The 23,470-nt window shown below is 34.9% G+C and overlaps 2 protein-coding genes and 1 pseudogene across 16 annotated transcripts in view; 2 read left to right on the top strand and 1 right to left on the bottom strand.

The window, feature by feature from the left end:
* The window catches only part of LOC126747527 (WASH complex subunit 2), a 271,361-nt gene extending 265,135 nt beyond the window's left edge, over positions 1–6,226 (top strand). For all 4 annotated transcript variants that reach the window (XM_050456216.1, XM_050456218.1, XM_050456217.1 and 1 more), the window contains 2 exons: positions 5,173–6,007; positions 6,059–6,226. In XM_050456216.1, coding sequence (XP_050312173.1) covers positions 5,173–6,007; positions 6,059–6,159 — 936 coding nt within the window. In that variant the 3' untranslated portion in view covers positions 6,160–6,226. The remainder of the gene's footprint in view (positions 1–5,172; positions 6,008–6,058) is intronic.
* Positions 1–23,470, bottom strand: part of LOC126747529 (heat shock protein 70 A1-like) — a 402,096-nt gene that overhangs the window by 209,629 nt on the left and 168,997 nt on the right. The window lies entirely within an intron of this gene.
* Positions 19,762–20,598, top strand: LOC126747549 (uncharacterized; annotated as a pseudogene).

Raw genomic sequence — 23,470 nt, 5'->3', positions numbered from 1 at the left:
AAGTTTTTGCACTCTTCAGGAAAGCTACCCCTGCAGCTTTGAAGGGTAAATCACTTGGTAAATTAACTGAATTGTCGGCTGCTGTGTTTTTAACCAGTGCATCAGAAATCCTAGTAAAAAAATAGTTTTACACACATACCTAATTTAATAAGTATTAGGTATAAATAAAGCTTATATGAGTAACACTAATACTTTTTGTGACGATTTTTTTATACTAGAAAAATATATTAAAAAAAAAATACCTTTGAGGTAGAGCTGATTTTTTAAATAAAGTCTGGCTATTGATAATATTATCTTCCTTATATAAGAAATCACTTCTAAGGATGTGATCTGAACAAACAAATATGTTCTGTTTAATTGTGTTGATTTCCATTAATGATATCCATTGTTCTCTTTGGGCATATATTAGGCAATCTATAATAAGTATTTGATATTTAATCAAAAAGCAAAAAAAATTACAGGTGCCAATTTCTATATATATTATTGTAAGTTGCAATATGGTAAAAAAAAATTATCGATCAAATTTTAGGGAAAGACAAAATTAACTTTATACAATCATAGATATCAATATCTACATAAATTTCAAAATTCTTTAAAGGCAATAAAAAATTAGTAATTTCATCTATCTAACTAATGTCTATATTAAAAAAACATAACTATACATAGATAGGTACATGGGTATTAGGTATGCCTTCTTTCTGCCAAAACAACAAAAAAAAAACATAAAATCCTGTAATAAAACCAGGGACAAAATTCTAGTTTTATATTTTTTATAGCCTATTGATAGATGAATATGTTCAAAAAAATATTTAGATTTAAAAATATGAATATTTTGGTATTTTACGCACACTTTCACATTCAAGTTTTTATTAGGTTTATCTATAAGATCCCCTATTCTACGCTTATGATGATGGTTACCCCATGATGTGATGTTATGAAAGTATCGGTACTTACTTGTGAAAAGATCGGCTTGAATCACATTTTTATCATGATGCGGCACAAACGACACAAGTTTTTGCCATCCTAGCAATTTAAAAAAACACTAAAATGTGGCCTTTTTCCTTTTGAAACCAAAAATTAAAGAAAATACACGAATCCCGAAAATAAACAAAAAGCCGTTTGACAGATGACACTACGCGTATGGCTCAGGCGCTTATGCTCCGGTGTTGTCGCTTCAAATTTTTTAGAAGCAGTTTTAGGGATAAGAATGTTAATAATTTTGTTTTTTTTTTTCTTAAGGATATTATATTTATTCTTAAAATAGGTTAACTGTAGTATTTATACTTTTTATTTTAAATTTTCTTATAAAATACAACACAAATAAGTTAAATTAACGTTATAATGGTTGTTAAAATATAGCTAAAAATTTCCTCCGTTGGAAATTTGCGTCGACTTGCCAACAGAGAATCGGCAAATATGTTTGTAAACAAAACTCCCCTCTTGCCCCTGTGCACATGTTGGACTCAAACAAAGTTGTTGCTTACTAATTCTAGCCTTTCAATGTTCTAAGGGGCAAGCCGATTTCAAGCAAGTTCCAATCCAAAATCGCAGAGCCACAGTACAATGCTCAGTCCAGGCTGTGTTGAGGCTCACTTAAGCCGGTTAACAACAGTGTTGGGATGACCAGAAGAAACCAGAGAATAGGAAGAGACCAGAGAATAGGGGAGAGAATGAGAAAAAGAAGAGGCCTCTAAAATAGAGGACAAAAAAAATCAGTAAAATAAACACACAATCAATTCTATGGCAATTACCAACATGTTGCTACATACCTAAGGCGGTGAGCGAGGCCTAGAGTCTCATTTTGTGGTTAGAAAATTTCAAAATCCCATAAATGGTGTGGAAGCAGCCGACCAAATCCAAAAATATCAGGTCAATCCGAAATCCTCTCGGCTACAACTTCCCACTAGACGTTCATCAAATTAAACCCCAAAATTTGGGAGGAATATTTTTCCATTCAACCGAATTACCGGCAAGATGAACTTAAATTTTCCTTAAAACCACAAAATGTCGACTGTTCTTTCTGATAACGGGATGGCTACAGGCTGGACAAGGAACTGACAACTCACCAGACAGTGACAGGTGACACTAATGCAGTGAACTTGTCACTCTCTCTTCGACACGATCTGACCCTGCCTCTTGGTGCAACTACGCGGAGCCTCACTCTATCAAAATAGAAATTCCGCAATACCACAGCAAAATGATACTCGGATACTAAAACATGGAAAACTAACAAAATTTTCCCAACGGGGCTACGAAATTCCAATTTTCCTCTTACGTCGCTCTGCCTGATTTATGACGCTTCGTCATCCGCCAAATGGAAACCAAACTTTAATGGGAAACAGCAACGCTGTCAAACCTCCACAACGACAAGTGTGTCAATGAGTCATTACTGTCAATCACAGTCACTGTCAATCGGCTAGTAGGGTTAGAAACCAGATGTCAAGGCACATTTATTTACTAAAACTTAACTTGAGGAATTGAAGGGAAATATAGCAAGCAAAACTGAGGAGGCGAATTTCAAATCAATTAGAATACCTTGCCCAACATGATTCCGCTATAGAAGAAAGTATTTGTAAGTTTTCCTACACTAACGGATCACCATCTAAAAGGTCTTATTTACTCCACTCATAGCGCAATCTGTGGCACAACAGCACCCTCTAGAAGTCCCTCGATACCCCAGACATATACCGGCCTATTATATGAAATCCCATGTTATATGCTTAGGGCAAAATCTGCATGTATGATGAGTTGACTGCTGCTGGATGAGTTGGAAATCCAGATTGAAAACAAGAATTTTGATATAATATGTCTATCAGAACATTGGCTTCCTCAACAAGCAGTAGAAAGTTACTCTCTGCCTGGATACCATCTATCCAACAGTTTCAGCCGTACTGAAGCAGGAGGAGGTGGAGTCCTTATCTACACCAGAGAACCGTTTCTTGTAAAGAAGATCCCAACTATAGACAACATGTCAATAGAGACACACTTTGAAGTCGTTGCGACTGAGATTGAAGCCTTGCAGGTTGTAGTTTTGAGTGTCTACAGATCTCCATCAGGTAAATTAGACGTGTTCTTTCAGAGTCTTGATACAGTTCTAAATTTCTTATTCCATAGACGCAAATGTACCTTTATTTATGGTGATTTTAATATAGATCTTCTAGAGGATAACCTCACTTCAGCCGAGTTCACCCAACTTGTCAGCACATATGACTTTAAATTCCTGGTAAATAGCGCAACTAGAATCTCAAAAACCACAAAAAGCATTTGTTGCACAAATTGTGCAATTAATTGTAAATGTACTCTATGGGACACTTATATGTCAGATCATATGGCTATTATTAATACATATGAATCAATAAATGAAACTACTGAAAACACCCACACAACGGTCTTAGAGTTCAGACCGTATTGTGGAGAGAGATTTTCCCGCTGTGTTACTTCATTACTAAACGTTGACTGGTTGTTGGTACTTGATAATTGTAACGTTGACAATTCTTTTGAAATATTTCTCAATGTTCTAATGTCTATTATAGACTTTTATATTCCCAAAAAAACTAAAACAATTCTCACCACAAATAAAGAAAAAAAAATGGTTTAATAATGAACTGAAAAGATTGAGAGATAATTAAACTTCTTTTCTACCTTAAATAAACATAACAGTACTCTAGATCTCTCAGAATGGCTAAAAATTCGTATCAAGGAATATAAAACTAAAATAAAACAAGCGAGACACTCGTATTATACAAACAAAATAGGAAATAGTCATAACAAATCCAAAACCATCTGGAACATCATTAAAGAAACAAAAAATAATGATCCTAGTAATTCGAAATGTAATGTAACTCCCGATGAGTTTAACAAATTCTTTGTGAATATAGCTGACTCAATTACAAATACACTGCAAAAATCTAATGATCCCGTACAATTTACAGCAAAATATGTACATAACAATTCAACAGTATTTCTTTCACCTGTTACCGAAATAGAAGTCATTGATCTATTAAAAAGTTTAAGTGATAGTTCTGCTCAAGACATTTTTGGTTTGAGCAATAAAATATTGAAACAACTTGCAAATGGTTTGGCCCTACCACTATCTCTAATAATAAACAAATGTTTTTCATCTGGTACATTTCCACAAAAGCTTAAAATAAGTAAAGTTGTTCCTATATTTAAAAAGGGTAATAGGAATGATCCAGGAAATCATCGACCAATATCAATAATACCGATATTATCCAAGCCCATTGAGCTCTGTCTAAACCAACGTCTCATATCTTTTCTTGATAAACATAATTTACTTTCACCAGCGCAGTTTGGCTTTCGAAAAGGAAGATCCACTGCTGATGCACTCAGGGTAATGGTAGACTACCTGGTTGATGCATTTGAGGGGGGCAAGACAGTGAGTGCAATTTTCTGCGACCTCTCAAAAGCGTTCGACTGTGTCTCGCATAGTATTTTGTTGAGCAAGTTGGTTTTTTATGGTATCCGGGGTATTTGCCTGGAACTTATCCAGTCCTACCTTTGTGAGCGTCAGCAGATGGTGACTTGTGGAGGAAGAACATCCTCCATACTTCGAATAACAACAGGGGTGCCTCAAGGATCAATCTTGGGTCCTCTTCTGTTTTTACTTTATGTAAATGAATTACCCGCCCACTTCTCAGAGGTGATATCTGTACAATATGCGGATGACACAACTCTTCTCAGTCAGCATTCAGACACCCTGTATCAACCAAACTAATTTTAAAAAGTGGTCCCTCTAACTCAATTAACATTCCCACTATTAAAGTTTTTTTCCGTTTTACGGTTTAGCCGCAATCGAGCACCGCGATATTAAATGGACATCCTGTATATGAAAATCTGTGTGCAAAATTTCAGACAAATCTGATGTAAGGCTTTTTAATCTTATACTTTTTCATGCTTTTATTGCAGGTCCTTTGGTCTTGTCATGGATTTCTGCATTTTATATGTTCAAGCAGTTTTTAAAATAGCAGGTTTATTTTGTTTATGTTGGCATATATCCAATTTATTTTGCAAGTTACAAAATTAATGTGTCGATATCATTTGATCGCTCTAAGACTTGCTAGCAAAAAATGTATTTGAACAACATTGGGTTCGTAAACCTTAAATAACCTTAAATAATGACACCAGATTTATATATTCTTCTTCTTCTTCTAGGACAGAGCAAAAATCCCAATCAAACGGCGGCCATCCACTCGTCAAGCACGACATGCGGCGATCAAAAGATCCAGCCACACATTTTATGAAGAAGCAGAAGAGAAACCGTTACAGGAACCTGAGACAAGCAACTTATTAAAAGAGAGAGATAATGATGCTACACGAATATTAGATGAACCTAAAAATATTTCTTTAGTTTTTGATAGTGATCTGGGAGGAATAAGTAAATCCGATAGTGCCAGTAATAAACATACAGCGTTATTTGATGATCTGGGGGATGGAGAAGATATTTTCAAGCCCGCGAAGGAGAGTTCGCAACTTTTTGGCTTAGATGACGATTCGTTTAATTCCGATATCTTTGAGAAAAAAACGGTACTACAACCTGTTATTCCTGATGAGAAAAAGGCCAATGTTGAACAAAAAGCGGAAAATATTAATGATCAAATTAAAAATTCACAAAACGAAAGTAAGGATCTTTCAAGTAAACCTCAAACATCAACCAAGAAAAACGTCAGTCTCTTTGGTGCCTCAGATTCAGACAGCAACAGCGATTCAGAACTGTTTTCCACGGGATCAAATACGGTGAAAAAAGTCAGTTTGTTTACTCATAAATCAGAGAAGGATCGAGCGAGTTCAAGCTTGTTTTCGGATAAATCTGATAGTGAAGGCGATAGCGACTTGTTTGCTACAACTAAAGTGTCCAGCGTTCAAAAAGAGCGAGAAAATCCCGTAGCGGAACCGAAGAAATTGAGTTTGTTTGATGATTCTAGTAGTGAAGAAGAGGACTTATTTGGAGCTAAACATGTAAAATCTGTAGAAAAATCTGAAGCGAAAGGTTAGTTAGTAGAGTAGAAGATATCAATAATACATCTATTTTTGTTTTTAGCGAGTTCAGTTGTTACACATGTAGAAGTTAAACAGGCCTCAGTCAAAAAACTACAGAATAAAGAAGTTGCCGAAGTCGATCCCCTATCCGAATTTCAATAAATTAATCCTAAGTTTTATATGTTACATTGTTATATTGAAAGAAATAAAATATATTTCGTTAAAAGTTTTTGTTCTTTAAGTGCTTTGATCGAGAAATAAAAAGATTTCGAAAGATAAAATTGTATATCTACGAAAAGTATATGTACAATTTTATCTGCTTTTCGTAGGTTTCTTTTTTTGTACGCTTTGCAACATAGAATTTCTCAAGTTTCAAAGCAATCAATATGATTGAACTCTAAAAATGCGATAAATACAACACAAAGTAATGCACATGTAGGCAATATTTTTATTTTAAGGTAACCGTAACGTTCATCACAAAGGCATCGCTACATGTACTGTCGATTTTTTTACGAAAAAATACCCGGTAACATTTTTTTGCGGAAGTCGTTAGATTGGCACTGAAAAAACTTAACTTGAAGAATGTGGGGTGGAATTTTACCGGCCGCGTATTCACCGACCATCTAGTGTTAAGACCGTAATAAGGATTCATCGACGTTGATTGGTCAAGATTTGAGTATCGATTAGGTAGGTATAACAGCTGTTTGCTGTTCTCATTCGAATAAATTTTGGAGTGAACATCTAATTTAAGTTTTTTTATAGTTGAATTTGAATTATTTTGGACTAATTTTCGTGATAAATTTCAATTAAAAAAAACAACAAAACTATAAATAAAACAATTTAGTGCCGTATAAAGCCCATTACATGATTAACTATTTGTATGTGTACCTGTGTTAATGTGACGAGAAGTGTTCTGTTTAGTTATATTTTGGGTTTTAGGGTGAATCACATTTTGTTTCTTTTATTTTTTTCTTATTATAATCAATAAACATTTACAAATTGAATAGAGTGAGTTTTATTTTAGGGGTTGTACATCTAAATAATTATTTCTCTTAATCTTTATGTTTTTTGTGGGCATAAGATTGCATTACTTAATTAATTTCAACTATAACTAGATAAATGTAATCATTCATAAAAAAAAACTGTAACACTAGGTACTACTTTTTTCTGCTCGTGATCCGTATTTTTGATGTAAAGATGTAGATATTGTAAAATTTTATAAAAAATATAATGTTTGATTGATTGTAGTTTTTTAACAACTTATTATGAAGAATGAAATTTTGAGTTTGACAATGATCAAGAATGTTACGTTGTAAAGCGAGTGAAAGATCCTTCTGTCAGTAAATAAATAATTTATTTTGTTAAACTTGTAAGAAACTGTATAAAAAGAATAAATAAAATAAAGTTGTTATATTATCGAACTTCTTTATTTCATACATTGAAAATAAAATATAAAATAAGGTAGATAACTCTGGCACATTGCAAAGATACATAACAACACAGAATGTAACATTGGGTTTGATTAACAATCTTATTTTCATATTAGAAAAATTAGATAATATCAATACACAAAAAGGTTAGCATCTACCAATTTATTGATTAGTTACCTACCATGAGATTTGGCACTGGGTAAATTTGCCATAATATTTTTATGTAAATTTCTTGGCCTTTTTTTAACTCTGTTAGACTTAAATTTTGTTGGAGGGCGTCCAGCAGCTAGTTGAGCCCTTGGTGACTCCATTTCTTCATCATGCAATAGAAGTTGGAACGCGAATAGCTGCACCACCTTTGAAATTCCGAGACACCTGAGCTACCGCAGTAGCAACAAAACTGTTCAACTGTTCTTGGGTGTGTATTTTTGCTATACAAAGGTTTAACTTCCTTTTCAAATTCAATGGCAAGTTCTGTAGAAATGGTCTGAATTTTACAACCTCACTACAAATTTGTTCATAATATTTAGATGAAACTTCACTCGGTTCTGCCATTTTTTCTCTTATTCGATTGCAGTTACTGGTTGAGATGGAAGAGCCGTCGCTGTTATTAGGGATGTCCTCGCTTAAACCTAAAAAGAATGAAAGTTCTGGACATTTTTCTCCCAATGCTAATTGTCCTAAATTGTATCTTTCACTAGCAGATACTAAAGGCAAATTCGGCAAACTATATTGGAAACAATTATACATAAAAGCCTGATGTTTACAAAAACGACCCTGTGCACCAAAATGACATTCACAAATACCTATTTTTACTATATAACTACAATTTAAATCTTTTGCACTTGGCACTTTGTACAAATAATTATCAATTTTTTCTACGCATTCAGCACCAACACCTTCCATTTTTTTAAAAAGATTATGAAAATTTACAACACATTTGTTTTTTCGATTATAAGCATAGCTTAATATTCTTTTGTGTAAGTATTCTGCAAATACTACTACCAGAAAATCTACAAGTGCAACTACATTAAAAGCTTTTGTGCGTCCCGTCTTGGAGAAGTTATTTCCTTTTCTTGCAAACAGTGTCCATTCTTCACATCGTACCGCAAAGTAGCACATTATTTTTCGGACTTCTCTAGCACAACACAAAACGTCTCGTTTAGTTTCGTAATTACATTTGTTAAATCATACATTTTGAGATTTTGAAAACAACACAACACCCTACAACGCCGAACAAATGAAAAACGAAACATTAACCACGAACACGAAACACGAGTTCGAGTTTAAGAGTTTTAAGTATCGACTATGTCTAATACGTCATCTCAAATTAAATTTGACCAATCAGCGTCGATGAATCCTCATTACGGTCTTAACACTAGATCGTCGGTGAATACGCTTACCGGCCTTCTGAAAAAACTCAAAAAATGTTGGATTTCATTTATCTCGAGAATGGTAGACTTCTGGAAAAAATTTTTAACAAAAATTGTTGCGGACAACATTTTCTACAACTTTTCTCATTGAGTCGACTTGCTGCGATGAAAAGTACAAAAGTAGATGGCTCCAAAGTTCTCAAAAAAGTATTTTTTTGCTTTTTGGACTAGAATTTTTTTTCATCGCTGGATCAATGAGAAAGTGATTCGTCTCCAAAAAAAACCTACAAAATTCATATCAAAACTTTTTTGGGCGATAAACGGTCCCTAAGTACCTCAAAGTTGACAGCAAAATATTTTTTTTTTTAGTTTGTCAAGTTTCCTTGTGCCTTTTCGTCGAATAAGCTTAGGGGACACGGCGACAATTTGTAATCGAAAGTTTCCTTTAGTTTTTCCTCGTTCTTCCAACCTACGCAAATCAAAATTATTATTGATAATGCCTTAATCTTTAAAACTGACATTTGAAGTCTATAGGGCGGAAAATGCATATTAAGGGAGTTAGGGGCACTGAAAGGGTAAATTTAAAAAACGGTTTTTTGAAATTGTAGGCTTAAAAAACGAGATAAAATTTCGAAAAAAAATCCTCTGCCATAAATTTTGACCCAAAATCAAATGGTGATACTGAAAAATAATTTGGAAAATCGGAAAGGGTAGTTTTTGCAAGGGTAGGGGGTTAATTCGTGAATAACTTTTTTTAGGTTATTTTTTTCGCAACGTGGGTTCATTTTTTAAAAACTACATACTTTTTCCTACAAAAAAGGTACTCTTGTTGCACATCGCCCAGAACGATGGTTTTCGAGAAAATTGAAGGCAAAAAGTTTGCTCTGATGGGTTGCTAACTGGTTAAACAACATAAACCTATGAAAGTTATGGGGTTTCAAAAGTAAACACGTAGTTATTAAATAATTAATTGAAAAATCTAAATTTTATGATTTTTAAAACATCTTATTGCTTTAAAAAACGAAATAAACCAATTACCAAAATTCCTTATTAAAATAATGCATTTCTTAATTCATTCATAGTAAATGTTCAAAGTGACCACCATTCATTCATGTCTGCATTGACATCTGCTCTTCTTCTCCATGATCTGCGTACCCTGTGGAATATCCCTGGAGTTGTACGAATTTGATTGGAACAGTCGATAATGCGTTGACGTAGTTGCTCTTCAGTATTAATCGGCACTGAGTAAACCAAAGTTTTCAAGAGGCCCCAGAAGTAGAAATCTAATGGATTAAGATCTGGTGATCTTGCTGGCCAAGCTTGTGGACCACCACGTCCTATCCAACGCCTCTCAAAAACTTGGTTTAAATGATTCCTCACAGCTAGCGGAAAATGAGCTGGTGCACCATCATGCATAAAATACGTGATCTGCCTCTGTGCTATGGGAACTTCCTCCAAAAGTGCTGGTAGATCATGTATTAGAAAATTAAGGTAACTTTGACCATTTAGCCTAAAATGTTTATTATTATAAATAACAAGCGACTTTTCAAAAGGTGTCAAATTAACCTCGGGGGTAGAAAAAATGGTCCAATAAGTCTATCGCCAAGAATTCCCGCCCAAACATTAACTGAGAATCGAATTTGGTGTCGACTTTCCACAACAGCATGAGGGTTCTCATCGGACCAGTGATGTGGTCTATCACTGTCTATCATCTGGTGATTATGGTAATTGAAAATTCCATTTCTTGTAAACCCAGCTTTATCCGTGCATAAAATATTTGCCAAAAAAAGGGGTTCTTGTACCTGTTTTCTTAATAACCAACGACAGAAGATGACTCGAGCGGGATAGTCTGCCGGAGCAAGAGCTTGTACCCTTTGGATGTGATACGGATGCAGGAGTTGAGTCTTAAGAGTCATCCACACAGAATGGCGACTCACGTTTTCCCGCGCTGCAATTCTCCTTACAGATATCCCCGGATCTTCCTCTACATGTGCTAAAATGCGCTCCTCAACATCAGGTGTACGTACCATCAAGTTACGGCCACGGTCTTGGTTTCTATGTCCAAATGAACCTGTGTCTCTTAGGCGCTGATGAATTCTCGCAAATATCCGGTGAGAAGGTGCCCTGCGATTTGGATATTTTTGGACATACAAGCGCTTAGCCAAAAGACCGTTTTCGTTTGCTCTTCCATAAATAAAATGCATATCTGCCAGTTCACACACAGGGTATTCCATAATTTGTGAAATTTTACGTTTACGCACACTTCAACAACAATCAACTGACAAAAATATTTATGAACCAGAACATTTCTTTTGCGTACATGCAAAATAAATAAAGTGATAAGACCGCATACCTTCAATAGCTACGTTTACCCCGCGAGTACCAAATATTCAGTACGCGGACTAAAACCTCTACATTATTCTCAAACCTATTAAGTCACAATTTGGAATAATTTACGTGTAAACTTGTCAACTCGCGCACGTTGAGTTTGAGAATAGGGGATTGGGTCCGCGTATTGAATATTTGGTACTCGCGGTGTAAACTAGGCTAATGAATCAAATAAGTATGGATTTAATAAGGAATTTTGGTAATTGGTTTATTTCGTTTTTTTAAAGCAATACGATGTTTTAAAAATCATGAAATTTAGATTTTTCAATTAATTATTTAATAACTACTTGTTTACTTTTGAAACCCCATAACTTTCATAAGTTTATGTTGTTTAACCAATTAGCAGCCCATCAGAGCAAACTTTTTGCCTTCAATTTTCTCGAAAACCATCGTTCTGGGCGATGTGCAACAAGAGTACCTTTTTTGTAGGAAAAAGTATGTAGTTTTTTAAAAATGAACCCACGTTGCGAAGAAAATAACCTAAAAAAAGTTATTCACGAATTAACCCCCTACCCTTGCAAAAACTACCCTTTCCGATTTTCCAAATTATTTTTCAGTATCACCATTTGATTTTGGGTCAAAATTTATGGCAGAGGATTTTTTTTCGAAATTTTATCTCGTTTTTTAAGCCTACAATTTCAAAAAACCGTTTTTTAAATTTACCCTTTCAGTGCCCCTAACTCCCTTAATATGCATTTTCCACCCTATAGTTATAGGAACTTTTTTTAAAATTTTTAGGAGTACTATCACCCCCCGAATTTTTTTACACCATTTCAATGACACCCTGTATGTATATGTACTAAGTATATGTATATTATACTTCCTGCTTTGTTACAGGATTAATTACGCTTTAGACGGGATCTGGAGAATCCTAACTTTTATTCATTTGGTTAAAATATTTAAAAATGACTTTGTTCTAAATTTTTCGTTCGAAACAAAGTACGAGACTGCTGACTGAGACCCACCATAATAATTACAATTGCCTTCGACTCTTAATGGAATTCGCCAATATTTTTCATTGAAACACTATCAGTATTATCACCATTTTAATTCTTTGTTATTGTTTACAATATGCTGTGCATGGAGAAGATTTCACGGCAATTGAATTGGTCAACCGGTTTACTAAAGCGGACGCCAGTGGCGCCGCGTGTCGAATTATTACGATTTGGCCCGTATTTGTACTTTCTACCAGGCACTCTATGGTTTGCTTATTAGTGATCTACGTATGGGCTTTGATTGGGCCCATAGCGGCTAAACCCATAAAGTAACGAGCGAAGTTCCTCAATCTCCGGTCTTGCGCCCAGACGTCTTTTGGACTACTATTTAAGCAGTTCCGCGACGCATCTGGGGCTGTGTTGCCACCTCTATCGATTTTTCGGTAGATCTACCGATTTAGCCTCTTACTTTACGATATACTGAATTACCATAGTTTTATACCGATTTTTTACTTTAAACAGAGACAACCATTGTCTCTGCTTTAAATATTTTTTTTTAAATTGTTATGTATTGCCATAATGCACCTCACCACCCAAAATATTTTTTGTAAGGTTCTCGATTGAAATAAGGAACATTAAAGCATAATGTCTAAATAATATGACGCCATCTCTTAGTTTTTACGATACTCAGTCGTATTAAATAGTGCGCTGTTATATAAGGATCGGCAAGAGATTGGCTATGACTGGGTGAATCCCCGAAGTCGTGAAGCGACCACTGAAAAAGTCCCCGTAAATCACAGAACACAAAGAGGAAAATTGTCTTGGTCCTTGGTCTGTTTTCTGTGCCGTAAATTACGAATAACACGATTTCACGTTGTTAATTCGATATTATAATAAGGTTAATTTGTTGTGTGAGTGAGTGAGGATTATTAGTGCTATTTCACGTTGTTTATTTGATTTTAATATTACAGACTTCTTTTTGTTTTATCGAAACTTTTGTGTAAGTATGAATAGTGCTATAGGTTTTTCTTATTACAGGTAGGTAGTGTTTTTAAAGTAGCAAAAGTTGGGTTTGAAAAATTGCATTTGTTACTTAAACAAATGTAATTTTTCACATCTTGTAAATTCTAAATTTTTTAATTGCCCTGTCAAAAACGTTTTTTTTTTGTGTAGATATTTTCACCATGGACTTTGTGGGGGTCGTAGTTTTCTCGCACAGGTTTGAGAAGTGAACTAACAACTAATGTATGCTTGCTTGAAGGACCATATTTATTTAACAAAGGCACAACACATGATAGGACCGACAAAAGGGTGCACAGCCGATAATGGTTTCTTAAATTCCCTGAGTTTGATTAGACTCAAACAATGATGCTAATGCTACCGAAAACAGGGACGAGACTCTCTCATGACGCCTACACGGCCGGCCGTCACAAACATTTGCGACGTTGTGACGTAGAGCACATATTAATATGAACTCATTAAATATAAATGGTTAATAATATAAAAAATAAACATCGTTTAGTTCCTAACAGACTTATCATTTAGTGATGACAGCGATACTGCCGGGCCGTCAAGGTTAACTCCTCCAGTGCCAAAGAAAAGGAATCTAAATTTAAGAGCTGGATTGTAAAAAGCAGTGGCGGCTGCTCATTAGGTTTGCAGGTTTGCGCAACCCCCCCAAAAAAAAAAGACTTAAAAAAACGAAACATATTTTTATTTATATTATAGCATCTTTTGTAAATTGCAATCCAGTATTAATTTAAAACTTTAGGGTAACACCCTTAAAGAAACAATCATTTCCTATACTACATCGCGTCGCATCGAGATCGCTGACGGACGGTCGGCGGTGTGCACACAAACTGCAAACCAGTAGATTATGGGTATGTACCGTTTTCAACTGTCAGTACAGGATTGTACTGTGCTGATTTTACTGTAATTTGTCGTTCCGATTTTATACAGCGTGCTGTTTTGCTCCAAAAAAAGGAATAGTTTTCAGCACTGTTTTCACAACTATAACATAACCTATAAAACGTAACTTATAAAACTTTCGAACAAACATATTTCCTGTGAGAAAGTAAAATACACATGTACTTTTGTGCCTTTTTCTTTCTGCAGTGCAGTATGTGCACAATTACGAGTTTTCTAAAAAATTTAAAGTGCTAAAGAGCGCAAATTTGTGGTCCTAGGACTTAGGACTTGAAAAATATCACTTTCTTCACTAATAATGTATACTATATTATCTTTTGAATTTGTACCTAGGTACCTGAAATGCATCCTAAATTCCTCTTCGGAATATAGGTTTATCACGTTTTCCAAATAATTTGGAACGCGAATACGGGCCTGTCCTTAAGCCTGTAATTGGGCAATATAAAAGTCTTCTTGGTCCAGTTCATCTTCCTCATCATCAGTTAATAATAAAACGGAAACGGTGTTTGCCACTATCATGGCTGCTACATTATTGGGGTTCATAGCCATAGCTTTTATTTTGAACTATTTATGTTTTGAACTTGGAAAATAATTCCCACACTACAACGTAAACAAGAAGATTCAAGAAATCAACATCAACAACACTTCTGACAGTTGTTGACATTCCCCCACTATTTTACTGTACCTACAGTAGCTTTTATCCCCAGTCAATCCAGTAAAGACTAATGACGTCACTGACGCATTTATGACGTCATTCAGTACTGAATCAGTAAACTGAAATAAATATCGGAACGACGTCCAGTAAATTCAGTACTGACAGTTGATAACGGTACATACCCTATACATACATTGTATTACGGCGTATTGTAAGTTGCCTACGTCGGAGGAGGCGGCTATAATGTTTCTCATAAGGTGGGTGTGGTTGCAAGAATAGTGCAAACCTTGTTTATTTTACTGACAAATTTAATAAAATCCGATCATTGATTCAGTTTATGGCGCGGTACGTTGTTGTGTTTTTATGTGTTGAATTAATTTACTGTTTTGTAAACATATATAAATAAATTTTAATTTAAAGCTTTAGTGGTAAAAATGAATTCGGTGCAAAGTTTAATTGCAGAGCCGTTCTGTAGCCGATCATTAAATGATAAGACTGAGATAAAAAGACTTGGCAGGCCTACTCCGCCTTTAAAAATAGAACAATCTGTGTCTAGCAAAAAAAGGACTTTCATAAGAACGTTTAATCCTGACTTGTACAATAAACATACGTGGCTTTGTGGGTGTCCAATAAAAAATGCTTTGTTTTGTTTTCCTTGTTTATTGGAGGATGGAGGCGAAGTTTCTTGGACAAAAGTAGGTTTTACTGATCTTAATCACTCAGGAGACCGCATTAAAAAACATTCATCATCGGCAACGCATATGAAGAATGTCGTACAATATTCACTTTTTGGAAGTGTCACGGCCTAATTAAGTGGTGCATATCGTCGAAATATTGACCTGCATAACGAACAGGTAAAACAAAATCGATATATTTTAAACATTATTATTAATTGTGTACGTTTTTGTGGAGCTTTCGAACTCGCGTTAAGAGGACATGCTGAGTCTATGTCTTCTTCTAATCCTGGGGTTTTCCGAGGCTTGATTGATTTTAGTGCTGAATTAGACGGTACTCTAAAACAACATTTACAAAAAGCATCAGTATTTAAAGGTACATCGAAGACAATCCAAAATTAGATTTTGCAAACAATGTTTAATGTATGTCAAGAAAAAATTTGTAAGGAAATAAAACAAGCAGATTTTTTTTCCATAATAGCCGATGAAACTAGTGACGTATCAAATATATTTCAAATGGCAATTGTCTTTCGGTACATCATAAACGGTAAGCCAGTTGAACGTTTTTGGGATTTTTTGGTGCCTTGTGATCATGACGCCAAAACTTTATCTTTGGTTATTCTGGCAGAGCTTGACAAACATGTTAAAGATAACAAAACCAAACTCATTGCACAAACATACGATGGTGCATCAGTTATGTTTGGCTCAATCTAGTTTATAAGATAATGCCTCATGTGGATATTTTATTTAGTAAATTTCAATCGAGGCAAATTGACGCTGCTCTTGCAAATACCTACATATTATCTTTTGAAAATAAATTAATGGAAATTAGAAATAGTATCACGGACGCTATTAAGCCATCCACGTCCAAACGACGTAGGCTGGATGACTCTACAGAATTTTGTCGAGAAGCAAAAGAAGTATGTGACATTATTATTTGTCAAGGAAAGGAACGATTCAGTTTTACCGGACACTTAGTCGCCGCTAGTCTTTTTTTTTCGGAGCAGTATAACCAATATAGTATTAATTATCCTGAAATAAAATTGAAAGAAACAATAAAGTGTTACCCATTTTTTATAGAACAAAAGCTCCGAGCAGAACTAAAAGTTTTTTATGAAACACAGGAATTTAGATCAATCTCGGGACTACTTGTGCTGTTTGACTATATTTCTCAGAATGGTGAAACATTTAGTGAAACTATTAAGCTTTTAAAAATTTTAATTACCATTCCAATGGCTTTAGCTGAAGCAGAACGGTGTTTTTCTACTCTCAAAAGGATAAAAACATTTCTACGAAACACCATGAGCCAAGAAAGACTTTCTGCTTTGGCAATGCTTTCCAAAGAAAGGGATCTTATCGAAAGCATTCCTGATTTCAATCAAAGAGTAATTGATAAATTTGCCGAATCTAAAGAACGTCGGATGGATTTTCCTTTTAAATAACTTATAATTACGACATACGCTTTTTATCTATTTTTAGGGTATTATGTCATTAAAGTTTTTTTTCTTTCGTTTGTGTTTTTTTAATTTAATTATTGCATTATATCAAAAGTTCCAGTTTTTTTGCTTATTTTGGCCGTTTAAAAGTGGGTATGACACCGAAAAATGTTTTCGCCTCCGCCAAAGCGCCAGCGATAATCTTTTTAGTCTTTCATTCGAGATCACCGACGGCCCCTACAGTTGAAACCCCCAGATTTGTAAAGCATAAGCCGCCACTGGACTAAAAAGTCAAAAGGGAGCGGAGTATGCGAAATGTCGGAGCTGCCATAAAGATATACATATATCCAGAGGAAAAGACGCCTTGTGGAAGCATGGATCATCTAAATTTCATTTGGATAAAATAAAAGTGTTAAGAAGCCAACCATCTATTGGACAATTTTGCCTTGATACTTCGGCTAAACTTGCCACATATCGAAATATTAAAGAGGGTACTTTTTAATTAATTTTAAAAATATTTATAAGCTAAATATATTTTTTTTTAGCTGAAATCAGATTACATTGCACAACAAATCGAAGGTTATTTTATGTTGACTGAAATATTTTTATTGTTGTTTACTAATTCGAGGCATCTGATTTCGAATCTGTCGTCAGTTTTACTCTAACAGCTCGAGTTGTTTAGATATAGCTACGTTCTTCTCATTTATCTTTATTTTTGGTTTTTTATCTATTATAGTCGCGTTTTAGATAAATTATTGTAATTTTCATCATGACTTCGCTAAGAAGGGTCTGCATTAACGATCCGAATTGTTTTTGTTATATTTGTGGTGAATATGTTTTTCAAAAATTTCGATTGAATATGTCAGACTTTGTGAAAGGAGCGTATTTAGTGTGTTTTGGTTTTCCTTTGGAAACAGATAACAAGTGCTGGGTGCCCAATATTGTGTGCAAAATTTGTGTTGAAGAATTACGTTTATGGGCCACTAAGAAGAGACTCTCTTTTAAATTCCAATCCCCAATGATTTGGCGTGAACCTTTAAATCATCACGATGACTGCTATTTTTGCGTTGTTAATATAAAAGGAATCAACAAGACGAACCGCTCCAAATGGATTTACCCCACATCAACATCAGCTGTGAGGCCTGTAAGGAGCTCAAAAGATACATCTTTACCATTACCATCTACATCTACAGAAAGTTCTGATGAATTGAATAAACTGAGTAGCATGAGCGATGACGAGTTTGTTCCAGAAAATCTCTTTGAACCAAAACCATTCGATCAAAGTGCACTTGATGATTTAATTAGAGACCTTGGACTATCCAAAACTTCGTCTGAATTATTGGCCTCCAGATTAAAAGAGAGAAATCTTTTAACTAAAGAAACTAAAGTTTCTTATTACCGCACTCGAGAAAAAGACTTACTTCCCTTTTTCGCTGAGGAGAGGATAATTTTGTATTTTGTACTAATATTTCTGGTTTAATGACTGCCATGGGCTTGCAGAAATATGAACCAATCGATTGGCGTTTATTTATTGACTCGTCAAAACGGAGTTTGAAGTGTGTACTATTGCACAACGGAAATAAACTAGGCTCCATACCAATAGCACATTCAACTAAAGTTAAGGAAGAATACCCCACAATAGCACTGGTCATGAACAAAATCAAATATAACGATCATAATTGGGTGATTTGCGTTGATCTTAAGATGGTGAACTTCCTTTTAGGACAACAAGGAGGCTACACTAAATATCCTTGTTTTATGTGTTTATGGGATAGTAGAGCAAAATCAGAACATTGGTCACGAAAAGAATGGCCCTCTAGGGAAGCACTACTTCCAGGTAGTCTTAATGTTATAAATGAACCTCTAGTGCCACGAGATCGTATCATATTGCCACCCCTGCACATTAAACTAGGTTTAATGAAGCAATATGTTAAGGCATTAAATAAAGATGGTGAATGTTTCAAATATATTTCAAGGAAATTTCCAAGTCTAAGTTCAGAAAAACTCAAGGCAGGTATATTTGATGGTCCACAAATTCGCAAGTTGGTAAACGATCCTAATTTCACCAGCTCAATGTCAGAAATTGAGAAGAATGCATGGGATTCCTTTGTTTGGGTTATCCAAAATTTCTTAGGTAATAGGAAGGGTGATGATTACATTGCGCACGTCGAAGAGATGTTGTCACACTTCCAGCGACTTGGATGTAACATGAGCATCAAAGTGCACTTCCTACACAGCCATTTACACCATTTTCCTGAAAATCTCGGTGACATGAGTGAAGAACAGGGTGAACGATTCCACCAAGATCTTCGAACCATGGAGGAACGATTTCAGGGTCGCTGGGATGCACATATGTTGGCCGATTTTTGCTGGAGTATTCAGAGTAGGAGTTCATTCAAAACTAGTAGAAAATCATATAAAAGAAAATTCCTGAGTGTATAGTTCTTGTAATTAAAAATGTTTGTACGTTGAGTGTATTTTTAATTCCCAAAAAATACTCCCTTCTTTTAACTCAAAAACTAGAGCTGACACATATAAACTGATGACATTATTTAATATCAGCATTAAAAATAAGCCTAGAATCATAAAAATATTCCATGCAACATACATGCTGTTGGGCGGTGTTATTTGCATTTGTGGCTGAGCATAATCTTTCAATAAGGGTTATGGATCATTTGCCTTAATTGTGCCTTGCAGCATTTCCGGATTCTAAAATAGCAAAGGGTTTAGCTTGTGCACGTACCAAAACTACCGCTGTAATCAATAATGTTATCGGCGATGAGGAATTTAAAAATATTTGCGATATACTAAGGAGCCAAAAGTTTTCTTTAATTATAGACGAATCACAGATTTATCTACACAAAAACATCTTTGCGTTGTTGTTCAGTTTGTTAAAGATAATTTTTTTAAATTAATGAAAATTAAAGATTCTACCGCACAAGGTATTTACAATTTATTGGTAGAAAATTTAAAAAAATATAACATTCCATATAAGCAACATTTAATTGGATTTGCTTCAGATGGAGCTAATGTTATGTTTGGTGCCCATAATTCTGTGATGGCGTTTTTGCAAAATGATGTTCCAGGGTTATTTACTATGAAGTGCATATGCCATTCATTTCATCTCTGTGCCTCTTATGCTTGCCATAAACTCCCGATGTATATAGAAGATTTGGCAAGAAATATTCATAATTATTTTAATAGCAGTCTAAAGCGAAAATTTGAATTTAAAGAATTTTAAAATTTCTGTAATATTAAAATTCATAAGTTACTTCACCCATCTCAGACTCGTTGGTTGTCCCTCGAAAGTGTTGTTAAAAGAATCCTAGAGCAGTATAATCCATTACAATTGTATTTTATTGATGTTGTCAGCAATAAAAATTACATTTTATTAGCCGAAAATATTTTACAAAAATTACAGGATCCAAAAAATAAGTTATATTTTCAATTTTTGGACTATGTCTTGCCTTATTTTAATCAACTTAATCGTGAAATCCAGTCAGAATCTCCTAAATTACATGTTTTATATCAAAAAATAACTAATGTGCCGCCCATCGAAATCAAAGATTTTAGATTACGTTGCCTGGATTTTTTTAAAGAAGCCTGTAGCCAAATAACCCTAAGATTTCCTTTAAGGAACAACATTTTTCAAAAATTTCAAATTCTTGACCCTGAAAAAGTAAAACAAGGTACCATACCATCCATTGTTGATGTTGCTTTATCTTTTCCTCATCTAATTGATGAAAGAAATTTCCAAAATTTAGATGGACTGGAGATTGCTTAGAAACACTAAAGAAATACAAAGCTTTAGTAGTAATGTTGAGTCATTTTGGCAATCTGTTAAGGAAATAAAATCAGGAGATGATGTTCAGGTATTTAAAACCCTTTCCAATTTTGTAACATACCTTTTATGTTTGCCTCATTTTTCTGCAAATTGTGAGAGAGTATTCTCTACATATAATTTATTAAAAACAAAGCAGAGGAATCGCCTTGAAACAAAAACGATTTCTGGTCTGCTATATCTTAAAGTTATTTATTGAAATAAAACTCGGAAGCGTACATTGCAAAAGGATTTAATGGTCAAACTTTTACTAAACGCGAGAAAAATGAGAAAACTTACTAAACGTTTACAAAAATAATGACGTCGGCGTCGTCGGCCATTACTTGAGCGAGAGAAAAAAAAAACTTAAAACACTGTGTTGCTAACTCGTTAATACAGAAAATAGTTCATTTTAGTACACTGCCCGCCATCTATGATTTAACCTAATTATCACGCTGCTTACATTACAGAACTAACGGAACAAACTGTAAAGATTCCTACATTTTTATAAAATCAATATCCAACACGCCCCCTCAATTTCAATGTAATAACAAATCAGTCACCTAATACTAAAACTACATTTAAATTGCCCTGCTTAAGAATACAAAACATAGTTAATAACATTTGTTTAACACACAAGACCTAAACTTTACAAATTTTTCTTTTCCTAATGATTTCGTAAACATATCAGCACAATTATCATTAGAGCTTACATATTTTATTAATAAAACACCTTTTACATAAAGATCCTTAATGTAAAAGGTGTACATTAAGGATCACCAAAAATTCTAGTGATACTTTATATCTATATGCTTACTACGCTTTGAATTCTCACAATTCTTAATCATAGATATGGCACTAAGATTATCTAAATTTAATAGCACTGGTTTATTTACATGTGTTAAATCACTGAGCACACCTTTGAGGTTTACAAGTTCTTGTGCTGCCAGTCCTGCAGAAATATACTCTGCTTCCATCGAGGATAATGCAACGCAATTTTGTTTTCGTGAATGCCATGCTATCAGATTTTTTCCATGAAAGCACACAAATCCACTAACACTCTTTCGAGTCAGATGGTCACCTCCCCAATCGGCATCACAAACACCTATCAGTTCATTGTCCGATTTGGCAAACACAAGTCCATAGTCAATAGTGGAGCTTAAATATCTGATAATCCGCTTAGCTGCTCTCCATGCACTCACAGTTGGCTTGTCCAAATATCTTGATAAATAAGATACGCTGTAGGATATGTCTGGTCTGGTTACTAAGGACAAATACATTAGACTGCACACCAAACGCCTGTATGGAACATTCTCCAACACTGCCTCTCCACTACAGTCTATTTGAAAATTTACTTCCATTGGAGTTGCTACGGTTCGTGTCTCTTCCATTCTAAACTCTTCTAGCAACCTTTTAATCATTCTTCTTTGGGTTATTTGAACACTGCTTGACTCCCTTTTTAGATCCATTCCAAGAAAACTCTTAACTTCTGTCATAAGTTTAACCTTAAATTCCTGGAACAAGTGATCAATAAGTTGTTTAACTTCTTTATCTGGTCCAATAATTAATGCATCATTAACAAATAATGCTAAAGATATTGATCCATTCACATAGAGACAATAATCGTGTTGTGACCTTGTAAAATTTAAATCTGTCATGACCTGGTTGAACTTCATGTTCCAGCACTTGGGAGCATTCCTCAATCCGTACAAAGCTCTCCTTAGCTTTAGGCACTTTGACTCTGTTAAGAATCCTTCGGGTGGTTTGATGTATATGTCATTTTCTAAAAATCCATTTAGAAAAGCTGTGGGCACATCAATCTGGTATAACTTCCAGTTATACTGTAATGACACTGAAATTAGTAATCTTATCGTAGCTAGTCTACATACTGGTGCGTAACTAAAATCATCGCTCTCATTATAAGGTACCTGGAAACCTCTCGCTACTAACCTCGCTTTCTTCACACCATTTTCCTTAATTTTAAAAATCCACTTTGTATCGATGGCTTTTTGCGCTTCAGGAAGTTCTTCGACTGGGATCCATGTCTCAGAATTTAAATGAGATTGGATTTCCTTTTGAATAGCCTCTTTCCAGTCTGCTGTTTTACAGGCCTCTTCAAAACTTTTTGGTTCCTCTGGAAGTGCTGTTAGCAGACAATAAGCACTGTATAGCTCATAATCGGCTAAAGTCTTGGGTCTATGAACAGTCCTACCTCTCCTTGTTGTAGTCTCTTCACTCCAGGGTAAACGCTCTTCATATTCATCATTACTACCACCGGCATTCTCATCAGCTGCTGCTTCATCAGGGTCAGGAGGTTCTGTCTCTTGAATTTGTTCTGGCACTTCAATTTGTCTCTCATCTTCCTCTTCTTCCTCAGGTAAGTATACTTGTTTCTTTGAACTCCTTTCAGGTCCTTCTTTTCCATGGTCTTTGTCTCGGTCTTTGTACTCCATTATGCTCTCGTCAAACCTTACATCCCTGGACTTCACAATCTTCTGCTCTTCTGGCAACCAAAGTCTGTAACCACCACCACAATATCCAACCATGATGGCCTTTCTGGCTTTTGCATCCAGTTTATTACCTTTAGGTAGTATGGTATACCAAGCTCGACAACCAAAAATTCTAAGTTTGCTTAGGTCATTCCTACCATGCCAAATTGTTGAGGGTGTAACTCCTTTGGGTAGAGCTCTGGTTGGGGTACGGTTTAATTCGTACACTGAACATCTGAGAGCCTCATCCCACAGGGTTTTTGAAATACCTGCATCAATGATTTTAGTCCTAATCTTGTCCAGTAATGTTCTATTCATCCTCTCGGCTTTCCCATTTTCTTGAGGTG

This window comes from Anthonomus grandis, chromosome 19, assembly GCF_022605725.1.
Source record: "Anthonomus grandis grandis chromosome 19, icAntGran1.3, whole genome shotgun sequence".
Taxonomy (NCBI): Eukaryota; Metazoa; Arthropoda; class Insecta; order Coleoptera; family Curculionidae; genus Anthonomus; species Anthonomus grandis.
Note: the sequence above shows the minus strand (reverse complement) of the source record. Positions and strands in the feature narration are given on the sequence as shown.